General features: G+C 32.5%; 1 protein-coding gene across 2 annotated transcripts; it reads left to right on the forward strand.

The window, feature by feature from the left end:
- The first annotated feature begins 2,310 nt into the window (after positions 1-2,310).
- On the forward strand, positions 2,311-7,588 carry LOC133312599 (probable sucrose-phosphate synthase 3). 2 transcript variants are annotated; one of them, XM_061513821.1, is made up of 13 exons: positions 2,311-2,893; positions 3,001-3,233; positions 3,517-3,580; positions 3,662-4,357; positions 4,700-4,712; positions 4,812-4,834; positions 4,918-5,049; positions 5,134-5,310; positions 5,394-5,447; positions 5,537-5,599; positions 5,860-6,819; positions 6,912-7,039; positions 7,169-7,588. In XM_061513821.1, exons 1-13 carry the CDS (start codon positions 2,621-2,623, stop codon positions 7,449-7,451), a joined length of 3,099 nt encoding a protein of 1,032 aa, XP_061369805.1. In that variant the 5' UTR covers positions 2,311-2,620; the 3' UTR covers positions 7,452-7,588. The 2 variants fall into 2 exon arrangements, with proteins under 2 accessions (XP_061369805.1, XP_061369804.1); XM_061513820.1 differs by having other exon boundaries at positions 4,700-4,834.
- The last annotated feature ends 4,553 nt before the right edge of the window (positions 7,589-12,141 follow it).

Genomic DNA, 12,141 nt, shown 5'->3' on the forward strand with positions numbered 1-12,141 from the left:
TTATTTACCAAAAAAATATAAAAAATATCCACAGTAAGTGGTAAAGGTGGACTTCGCGGTATTTCAAAAAAAAAAAAAAAGGTGGACTTCGCTTGCAGAGATGGGCTTCCGAAATAAAGGCTTATTCTTATGGGCTGTATAGGGTTTTATGGATGTATATGGGCTTTATATTTTTGAATTTATAGGACATAGCAATACTAAGGACAAAAATTAAAAATTAAAAAATAGAGGAAATGAGCAATATTAAATATTTTAATGTATTGATCAAGTTTTGACCAAAAAGAATGTACGTATTGAGTAAGTTATATATGATTGAGTAAACACCCTTTTTAGTCTCTGTCAATATCTACGAAGTTCTTTTTAGTCCCTGGCAATAAAAAAGGACCAAATTGGTCCCTGAAATTACAAAAAAAGGGCCATGTTAGTCCTTATGTCAACTCCCAAATATGTAGAGTGGCCTTTTTCTTGTACTTTCAGGGACCAATTTGGTCCTTTTTTATTGCTAGGGACTGAAAAGGACTTCGTAGATATTGCCAGGGACTAAAAAGGGTGTTTACTCTATGATTTGTAGCAAATAAATAAATTTTTTTATTAAGACTCTGGAAATTAAAGTATGGATATTTTAATAATTACAAGATGGTTCAATTTTCAATATTTTAGCCCATAAAATGGCAAGAAGCCAGATTGAGCCATCTTGGACAAGAAGGACAAGCTTAAAAATTTAAAAAGAAAAAAAAGTGAAAATGGTTCTATTTCAAATTTAATAAATATTAGTTGTTCATACTTTTTTTTTTTTTTACATCTACATATCTCAATATGTGATGGGGAGAAATTTTAATAGTGAGATAACAGTTAAACTCTTGAGACAGCAAGTAGCCTTTATCTTTTGAATTATTAGTTGGAATCCGAATCATTATATAACAAAGAAATGTGTGTCAAAAAATGACCCAAACATTGGTGTGTCTGCTTTTGCCTACTCTCCCTCAAATAGCTACATTCTTTGTCCGGTTGCTGAGTACACCATGTGTTGATGAAATCACTTATAACTAATAATGGTTACAATAATCAATGACTATTTCTAGTTCGGAATGGCACTTTTTGTGCAAAAAGCTTATAAACAATGAAAGCAAAGATGTTAAGAGATAAAGCTATGTCAAGAGATAAAGTTTGGTTGATGGAGGTTACCACTTGGTGGGATGATACCTCACTTGCCACAAACTTTCGCATCAAATACAAACAGGTGACACCTTCATTTTTAACCATTTATATCAACGTCATAGGCTAGTTGGTGACAACAATGGCAATTTTTTTTTTTGAGTTTTTTATTTTTTTTAATACAGTGATTATGAAATGATGGTAACTCAGTTGGCGCCATGGAGCTGAGTAGGTGAGAGTATGTGTTTGATCCTCCCGAATGTCAATCTTTGAAAGGAGTTTAAAGCCTTAATCCTGAACCTGTTTAAATCGAACTAATTGCAAAGTGATGAACCAATTGAAATATCTTAAAAAAAAAATGAATAAAATGGTTAAAAATTATGGGTTTAATTTTGATATATATTATTCACGTAAAAGAATTTAGAGTATGTAACATCCCAAGAGCTGGCAAAGGCAGGGAGTGATCGCCGGTGCGAAAGGGCACATACAATGAGCGGCTCATGCCAAATCTTGCAGCTTGGGGTTCATGAATGAATCGAATCAACACCCGAAAGAGAGGGATTCCAGAGACTGTGCTGGTATGGGACGGTACAATTAGGAATGACTTATAAGAATTAATTGGTACTACCTATACTAACAAGATATATCTATTTTTCGGTAGCCCAGATCGGAAGAACTCCACAGTTAAGCGTGCTTGACTTGGAGCAATTCTGAGATGAGTGACCTCTTGGAAAGTTTTCCCGGAAAGTGTGCGAGTGAGGACAAAGCACACTCGTGTTAATGTGTGGGGACATTGATTGATTCTTGCAAGTGGCCACGCGTTACAGAGTACTATTCAATTATATGTGTCATTACATCGTTTAATAAGTGCTGTTAATTAATTGAATCTATAGTTACTCCAAAAGGTAACATAACATTAACGTGCTTGATCAGGTCTAACTTAAAAAGTAAGAAAATCAGTAGAGAAAATAAAAATCAAGAAGCACAATGAAAAGAGGCAGGTTTATAGGAAGAAAACAATAGAGATAGCAATAACAAGCGGCAAGATCGCATTGGGAAGCGGAAAACGTTGGAAAAGGTGAACAGTTCTCGTTAATCCTTCCCTCCCAAATCATCAAATCCTCAACAAAACAAAAGTAACATAGTAATATATTAACTAACACACACAAGACAACACAACAAGATACACAAAGTTGAACAAAGAATGAAGACCCACCATTCCTTAAGATATGCTTCTACTTCTCCTTGTCCTCCTCATTTTTAACATCTCTTCCTTTCCCACCAAATCTTTTGCATCCTCAATGTCATAATTCTCTTAGTTCTCTGTCTCTGCATAGAAACATTCACTAAATAAGCACGTAGCCAGCCATGTTCATGACTAAGATTGAGTTGTGTTAAACACTGCAGTCTGCACTGCACTGCACTATAGTGTTACACACAACACAAAAAGAAACTTTGGATCATAATGGCTGGCAATGAATGGATTAATGGGTACCTTGAGGCTATATTATCCACTGGGGCTACCACCGTTGATGAGCAAAAAGTTGTGGCTCCAAGAGAAAGTGGGCATTTTAATCCCATCAAGTACTTTGTGGAAGAAGTGGTAACAAGTGTTGATGAATCTGACCTGCACCGTACTTGGATCAAGGTGGTTGCTACTCGCAATACCAGGGAGCGTAGCTCAAGGTTAGAGAACATGTGCTGGCGTATTTGGCATCTTGCCCGCAAGAAGAAGCAGGTTTTTCTTTACATTATTGAGTTAATCAACTCAAATTTGCAATATTCAATCATACATATATCATGCATACATGGCTACGAAAAATTGTGTGCGTGTGCTATGTGTAGTTGGAAGTGGAGGAACTCCAGAGAGTAGCAAACCGAAGATGGGAGAGGGAACAAGGACGAAGGGATGCAACAGAGGACATGTCTGAAGATTTGTCAGAAGGAGAAAAAGGAGATGGTATTGGGGAGATGATACAAATTGAGACACCAAAGAAAATTCTCCAGAGACAGATTTCCAACTTGGAAGTTTGGTCTGAAGACAAAAAGGAAAAGAAGCTTTATATTATACTCTTGAGGTATAGAATCATTTTGAAATGACATCACTGCTAATGAAATTTCTTAGAATGTTTCCATGTCTAAAGGAGTTCTGATCATAGTGTAAGCTATATTCATATTTATTTAATTAGCCAGTGATCAGAAACTAAAGCTCTTTGTGTCAGATACAAGATTAAGTTTAAACCATTTTTTTAGTGTAAGCGTAGTCTAATTTTTTCATTTCTTAGTTGTGAAATGCTTCAGGTAATAAACTCTACAAACATATGTAAATGTAATGGTGGCTATGACCTTGTCCTTTTACAGTTTGCATGGATTGGTTCGAGGAGAAAACATGGAGCTTGGTCGAGATTCTGATACGGGTGGACAGGTATTTGACACATTCTTACATGATTATGCTCCTTCCCTTCCATTTAATTGGAGTTTAATGATTTAATCAATGTATTTTCAGACTAAATATGTGGTAGAACTTGCTCGTGCACTTGCAAAAATGCCTGGAGTGTATAGAGTAGATCTCTTCACACGCCAAATATCATCTCCTGAAATTGATTGGAGCTATGGAGAACCAACAGAAATGCTAAGTGCAGGTCCTGATGATGATGATGATAACACAGGGGAGAGCAGTGGTGCATATATCATAAGAATACCCTTTGGTCCACGTGATAAATATCTCCAAAAAGAACTTCTTTGGCCCTATATTCAAGAATTTGTAGATGGAGCTTTAGCTCACATTCTCAATATGTCAAAAGTATTGGGTGAACAAGTTGGTGGAGGCCAACCTGTGTGGCCTTATGTAATTCATGGACATTATGCTGATGCTGGTGATAGTGCTGCCCTTCTTTCAGGTGCTTTGAATGTTCCAATGGTGCTCACAGGTCATTCACTTGGAAGAAACAAGCTCGAACAACTTCTTAAGCAAGGTCGTCAATCAAAGGAGGATATCAATTCAACATATAAGATAATGAGGAGAATAGAAGCAGAAGAACTTTCACTAGATGCTGCAGAACTTGTCATCACTAGTACAAAACAAGAAATTGAAGAGCAATGGGGACTTTATGATGGGTTTGATGTCAAGCTTGAGAAAGTTTTGCGTGCTCGTGCTAGACGTGGTGTCAATTGTCATGGTCGATACATGCCAAGGATGGCGGTAAGAATGCAATCGATGTTAGAGAAGTAATATATAAAACCATTAACGAGACCCTTACCTAACAACTTGAACTTTTAGGTGAAGTGGTTGTTTATCATGGTATAATGTTTCATGTTTCAATCCCTTAAAAAATGGATTCTCGATGTGGTGGGCCTGTATATTATCCATATTTTAAGTCCAAAAGGTTTGTGAGGAAACAAGTAGTTTTGGAAAGTTGAAATTAATGTTATGATATTTTTAGCTCTTTAACCTTGTTGAAACTAGTTTTGGAAAAAGGAAACAACTGCATGTACTTGAACAATGTTTTGATACAAGAAATTGAAGTTATAATATTTTTTGCAGGTTATCCCACCTGGTATGGACTTTAGCAATGTTGTGATACAAGAAGATGGTCCTGAAGTTGATGGGGATCTCACACAGCTTACTGGTGGTGCTGATGGGTCTTCAACTAAAGCTATACCTGCAATCTTGTTAGAAGTGAGTAACTGATAATGTGTCTACATATCTTCTATTACACCTTTAGTCACTGTTATTTACTTGCAACTAATAACTTTGTGTAGTTGATGCGTTTCTTCACAAATCCTCACAAGCCTATGATCTTGGCCTTATCAAGGCCAGATCCAAAAAAGAACATAACGACTTTGTTAAAAGCTTTTGGAGAATCCCGTCCCTTAAGAGAATTAGCTAATCTTGTAAGTTGACATAATTCAACTTCCTACTTGGTTGAAACTATGGTTCAGCATTTGTAAAAAGACTAATAATATGTTTTCAAATAGACGCTTATAATGGGAAACAGGGATGACATAGATGAGATGTCTTCTGGGAATGGTAGCGTGCTCATAACAGTGTTGAAATTGATTGATAAGTATGACCTATATGGGCAAGTTGCATTTCCTAAACATCACACGCAATCTGATGTTCCAGAGATATATAGACTTGCTGCAAAAACAAAGGTATGCTCAAGTTGTAATGTATAAAAATTACTCCTTATGTTTTAACATTGATGGGCAACTAACTAGTTTGAAATTTTTCTCAGGGGGTTTTCATAAATCCGGCTTTAGTGGAACCTTTTGGTCTTACTTTAATTGAGGTAGGTTTTAACTAACTAGACACTTTGGTGACATTATTCTCATTTTAATGCTAAAGTGATTATTATTAAACATGTTTCAACTCATGCAGGCAGCTGCACATGGACTGCCAATGGTGGCCACTAAAAATGGGGGACCAGTGGACATTAATCGGGTAATTGTAGAATTGCCTTTATATATATATCACAGTTAGTTAAATGGTGCATGTTAGGAAGTTCCTATATGTTTTAAGGCCATTAAGGCATTGGAAAATAAAATGAGATAATCTGTAGTGGTTAGGCTGTTGTAGATTCCAAATTTCCTTTATCCTGTTTTGTTTATTTTGGAAATCAAGCAGAATCAACTATGCACAGGGACCATTTTGATGTATAATGACCTTGCAGCCTCTTGTTATGTCTTCTTGTCATATGTTAGGCCCTCCACAATGGTTTACTTGTGGACCCTCATGATCAGCAAGCAATTGCTGATGCATTGCTTAAGTTGTTGTCAGAGAAAAGCCTATGGCTTGAGTGCAGGAACAATGGTTGGAAGAACATACACCTTTTCTCATGGCCTGAACACTGTCGTACTTATTTGACTCGGGTGGCAGCATGCCGGATGAGGCATCCTCAATGGCAAACCAATACTCCTGAGGATGATGTAGCTGTTGAAGAGTCTTTCAATGATTCACTGAAGGATGTTCAGGACATGTCCCTTAGGCTCTCAATTGATGGCGATTTGGCTGCAGCAAGTGGTGGCCTTGATATGCAAGACCAAGTGAAAAGGGTCCTAAACAAGATAAGGAAGTCAGATTCTGGTCAAAATCAGGATGGTGGAAATAAGATAAGGAAGCCAGATTCTGGTTCAAATGTTGAGAATATGCTGCTTGACAATGTAACCAACAAATACCCTCTATTGAGGAGAAGACGTAGGTTGATTGTTATAGCACTTGATATATATGACAACAATGGAGCTCCTGATAAGAAGATGATCCAGATAGTTCAAAGGATAATTAAAGCTGTTCAACTAGACCCTCAAACTGCAAGAGTTTCTGGATTTGCTTTATCAACTGCTATGCCAATGCTAGAAACAATAGAGTTCCTTGCATCATGCAAAATACCAGTAAATGAGTTTGATGCTTTAATTTGTAGTAGTGGGAGTGAAGTTTACTACCCTGGTATTCATACAGAAGAAGGAAAGCTTTTGCCTGATCCAGATTATGAGGTACACATTGACTATCGTTGGGGTTGTGAAGGTCTCAAGAAAACCATTTGGAAACTTATGAATACTTCTGAGGGTGAAGAAAATTCCAAAACAAGTTCTAGCCCCATTGAGGAAGATCCAAAATCAAGCAATGCCCATTGCATATCATACAAAATAAAGGATCTTAGTAAGGTAAATGAAATTTACTACTGTATTTGCATAATGGCAGAAGCTAAGGCACATGAAAATTGATTAAAAATGATGCTGTTCATTGTCTATTTCAGGCAAAGAAAGTTGATGACTTAAGACAGAAGCTTAGGATGAGAGGTCTACGCTGTCATCCTATGTACTGCAAGGGGTCTTCTAGAATGCATGTTATTCCACTTCTTGCATCTAGAGCCCAAGCACTCAGGTAATAGTTCATACTTCATAGTAAAGACTAAAGAATAAAGGGTTTTAAAGGTAGGTAGGTGTAACTAATGTTTTAATCTATTCATAATATTCAGTAATTGAGTAGTGCTTATTATTTGCTTATATTTAGGTATCTCTTTGTCCGTTGGAGATTGAATGTTGCAAACATGTATGTCATACTTGGAGAAACTGGGGACACTGATTATGAGGAAATGATATCTGGTACTCATAAGACCATAATCATGAAGGGAGTGGTGTCTAAGGGTTCAGAAGAGATGCTTAGAGGTCCAGGAAGCTACCAAAGAAATGACATTGTTCCAAATGAGAGTCCCTTTATAGCTTGCATTAGTGAAACAACAGAAGAAAAGATTGCTAATGCTTTAAAGCAACTTTCAAAATCTGGAGGAATCTGAGGTGCTACAGTATTAAGTACCATTTTCTTTGCTCTCCCTCTCTCTCTATTTTTCAAAACAAGTAATACATTTATTTACCTTTCCAGAGAGTACAAAATGGAAATTGGATGTAATTGTTTCTCTAAAATACAATGCATCTTTGGAATAAAATTAATGTATTATATATTTAAAAAATTAATTGTATTATAATTTTGTTAAGGTTAAATATAATACTTTTTTCATAACATAAAATTTATTACACAATAAATTAGTGTCAAATTTTAATAAATATATTTTTTAAAATTATTCAAAGTAGTCATATAAATAATATAAAGCACAATAATAAAATTAAATTTTTAATATTTAGTTGTATACTAATGCATAGATAGTAATAAAAATATTAGTGCATACACGTATATAAATATAAGTTTATTGTTTAGACCATCGTAAGGAATCAAGGCTTATGCAAGACCCTCCGAAATCTGTCATTGGCTATTGGGTTTTTTTTTTTTTTAGAATTTTGTTAATTTATGTATGTAAACTTTTTTTTTATTATATATACATAATAGTCATGAGTTTTTTTAAGTCTCTAGAATTTTTATTTCCCTGAAAATTAATATAACAAAAAAATTTAATACTATGAAGTAAATGATCAAACACAAAATGAAAATATTTTGTGTAATATAATAACTTATACGATGTTACTTTAAATACTATATAATATTAAATTTTTATCATATGCGTAACTTATCTCAAGGCTCATTGTCAAAATCAATGCTTCGAAGGTTGGAAGGAAACAAATGGATTGGACCTACAAATGGATGACTCAGCTTCTGGACCTGATTTTAGAACGTTACTATTAAATAATAATAAAAAAAAAATGTCTACTTAATTTAGACATTTTTCGTTAAATGTGGAAAAAAATTCACATACATTGAGTGTACACTTTGATTTTATTTTAATCTAATAGTTTAAAATTGTCTAACTTAACAAGGAAGTAAAATAGAGAATCTTGACATTATTAAGAAAAAAGAATAGGAAAATATAACTTTAATGAAGAGAGAGATTTTGATTATTAATTCTAATTATCAATTTAAAAAGGTAAAATCATTTCTACCGCCGCTTTACGTACAACAACGACAGGTGTATGATTATGATTTCTCATATTTAATGTTTTCATCTTTTGTATGGTTATAATTCCCCGCATTTAATACTTTGAAGTATATATATGACAAATATTTGATTGCTGCACGTACAGAAATGTAAACCCCATTTAAAAAATAGGGTTATCTTTTCTCAAGTTGTTGGACGTTTTTGCTAGGGAATCATAACCACAAATAAGAGGAGTAAATGAGAATCAACAATCAGGATTACTAGCCGGACGTCCATCAACTTTAAAAACAATTTTATCTTAAAAATATTAATAATCAAATATGAAATATTAATATGTGTCTATTTTTAGAAAAAGTCGCCTAAAAATTTCAAATATCTGGCTAATATGAACGTTTGATATCTGAAATTTAAATAGAATTAATTTTAGATTGTATTGAAACTTAATTTCGAGTATGAAAAATATGGTTAGTGAATATCGAGTTTTTAATCATTTAGTCAAAGATATTATGATATGTTAAAAAATAATTATTCCCAAAAATTACAAGGTGACGTCCACAAATAATTTAAATATCTAACAGAAGTAAATAAGAAAGAAAAACAATAGAAATTAAAGTCACAATAAGAACTATTAATATAAGAAAGAAAAAGTGTTCATATTGATATGAGATTGTTTAGGGAAGGAAACCTGAATTTAATTGTGTTATGGGAACATTAAGTGAGGAGCTTGGGACCCATGACCATGAACATACCAACAACGTGTAACACTATGAAAACGGGGACAAAATTTAAATGGTCTGCGAACTCCATTAAATAAAGAGGAATTTGAAAGGAACCATTGGAACGAAATAAAGGAGCTGTACTGTAACCAATATGGTTAACTATTTAAGAGGCAGCACCACAAGTATAATTATATAATGGAATGACACAAACAGAATCAATGAAAAAGCTAAGTGGTCTACTCCACTGTTCACCTTTGACATTTATGTCATTTTTTCACAAGATAATTATATGATATCTACTTCTTTTTTTCTACTAACTAAATTGGTGTGATTATTTGTAGGTGACTAGATCACGTACTATATCTTACTTAAAATCTTAGCAATGATTGGTATGGTACTCATTCATGGATAGTAACGTAAAAGGAAAGGAGTGGGGTTGAATGCAATTAATGGTGGAGGGAGAGGAGTTTAGGGGCGAATGGGCGATCATTCCCTTTCAATTTTTTTTATTTAAAAAATTGATTTTTAATATTGCCTAAATAATATTTGAACAGTTATGCTTGATATCAATCACACCCACTATCTTATTATAAGAGTTGTTTGTTAGGTTTTCCTTTAATTTTGTTATAGTTTGAATTAGTTTAAAAGATATAAAAATATGAAATATATTGAGAAGATATAGAAGGAGTACACTTTGAATGAAAGTAAATTTAAATATAATAAAGTTGGTTTTGTTTTCTTGTCAATTTTAAATATATTAATGCTTATATAAAAATCAATATATAATAAATAAATAAATAAATAAATAATAAATAAATAAGATAAGAATAATTAAATCAGAATTTAAAAATTGGATAAAAATAAATTTAAACATAATAAAATTTATTTATTTATTTTTTTACCTAATCTCAAATATTTTTTATGTCTATTTAAATATTAATATATTATAGAAAAATAAGATAGGAAGAATAGAATTAAAATTTAAAAATTAATTACAAAGTAAATTTAAACATGACAAAATTTAATTTATTTTTTAATCAATCTCAATATATTTGATACCTATTTAAATATCAATATCATTATATCAACATAAAACAAATAAAATTAATTATATTTGATAATCAAATTAATTGTATCTTTATATTATATTATATTTATCAATCGTTGATCTTTTTTTATCTAACGACTCTTAGATGAGATGTCAAATTTGAAATTTGACACTGATGTCAAAAAATAATGTCTCATATATATATATATATATATATATATATATATATATATATATATATATAAAATTTAGCCTCCTCGTAAAATATCCCAACCCCACTGTGGGCTGGCTGTACGAGTATTGTCATTTATTGTAACGGATCCTCTGCAAGCTAATAAATGATACAAATATTTTTAGTGTTCAAAAAACACAAGTTATGTCTTTTTAGTGATTTAAGTAGAGTACGATCGGTTCTACTCTGTGTAATTCTGAAAAAGTGAATTTTTTTTTCACTTTACACGTCAGTGATGTGACTTAGGAAAGAGAAAAAAAAGTAACTTTTCAATTTTACACAAAATCCTACCGGTCGTACTTTGTGTAAAACACCTAAAATGACACCAGCGTCATTTAAAAGGATACTTTTTTTCCCCATATTTTCATCAAAACCATCCTTATTTATTTTATATTCTCTAATTCCGGTTGATTCATAAGACCCATCATTTATTAGTATTCTCTCCTTTTTCTCACACGATACAAAATGATTCCAATTCTCTCTCTCTCTTTTCTTGGTTATTTTGTTGGTTTGAATTTTTATTTTATTACTTATAGTTTAATCGATGTTATTTAAACATTATATAATAATTCATTGGATATAAGCATTAACCTGACAATGCATCAAATGGTTTAATTCATGTTACCACTTACCAGGGGCAATTGTCTTGCTGACCATTCCTTTTCTTAAAATATTTTTTTGTGTGTGTTTCCTCTCACATTAATGACTATAAGATTTTCTTTTCTCGAAATAATAAATATGAGATTTTTTTTCCTAATCCACACAAACAAAAAGAGTTGAGGACGCTTATAAACTTCTACTGTTTATAATCATGAGATTATGGATCTGAATTCTCTTATGTGAAAATTAACATGACTATGTCTGCATAGATTTTAACCAAAAATTAATTACGCGCCATATCCTTTTTCATGATAAATGATATTTCTCAAACTATTAGAACCGTCCCTAATTTACAGGTAAACAACATTTCAATTTTCAAACCACAGTTTTAATATTTAATTTCCCAACTGAAAGATAGCAAAAAGAGAATAAAATAAATAAAGAGAAATATGAGTATTATGTTACATGACACATTTTGTGTCATGTCATAGACACAACAAGATGTGAATTTCATTAAAAAAATAAAATAAAAACAATTAAAAAGATATGGATCCCATTTTTTGTGTCTATGATATGGCACAAGATATGTCATGTATCATACACTCACACTTTTTGTAAATAAAAAAATCTCAATAGAATTATTCTCAAAACCCAATTTAAAGATTTTATTTTGAACTCATATATTTAAATAAATAATTGAGGACAAAAATGTGGGAGCATGACCGTAAACAAACCATACTAAACAAACATACCACACATTAATTACTATTTATATGTTATTATATGAGTAACTAAAAACCAAAAGAAGGTCAACGAGGAAAATCTATAAGTCTCGTTGTTAATGTAATTTATGACCCCTGATTGTTGCCATTAGCCACAAACAAAGGAGTCCCAGATAACAAAATCAAGTTTTGTTTGACCTACACGCACACGCACACACACCCCACTTTATAAACAGAGAGCATCTTCTACATAGTCTTCCACGAACTATAAAACCTG

Source organism: Gastrolobium bilobum, unplaced genomic scaffold (assembly GCF_033153095.1).
Source record: "Gastrolobium bilobum isolate Gb01-03AN ecotype WA unplaced genomic scaffold, APGP_CSIRO_Gbil_v1 utg5259, whole genome shotgun sequence".
In the NCBI taxonomy this organism is placed as follows: Eukaryota; Viridiplantae; Streptophyta; class Magnoliopsida; order Fabales; family Fabaceae; genus Gastrolobium; species Gastrolobium bilobum.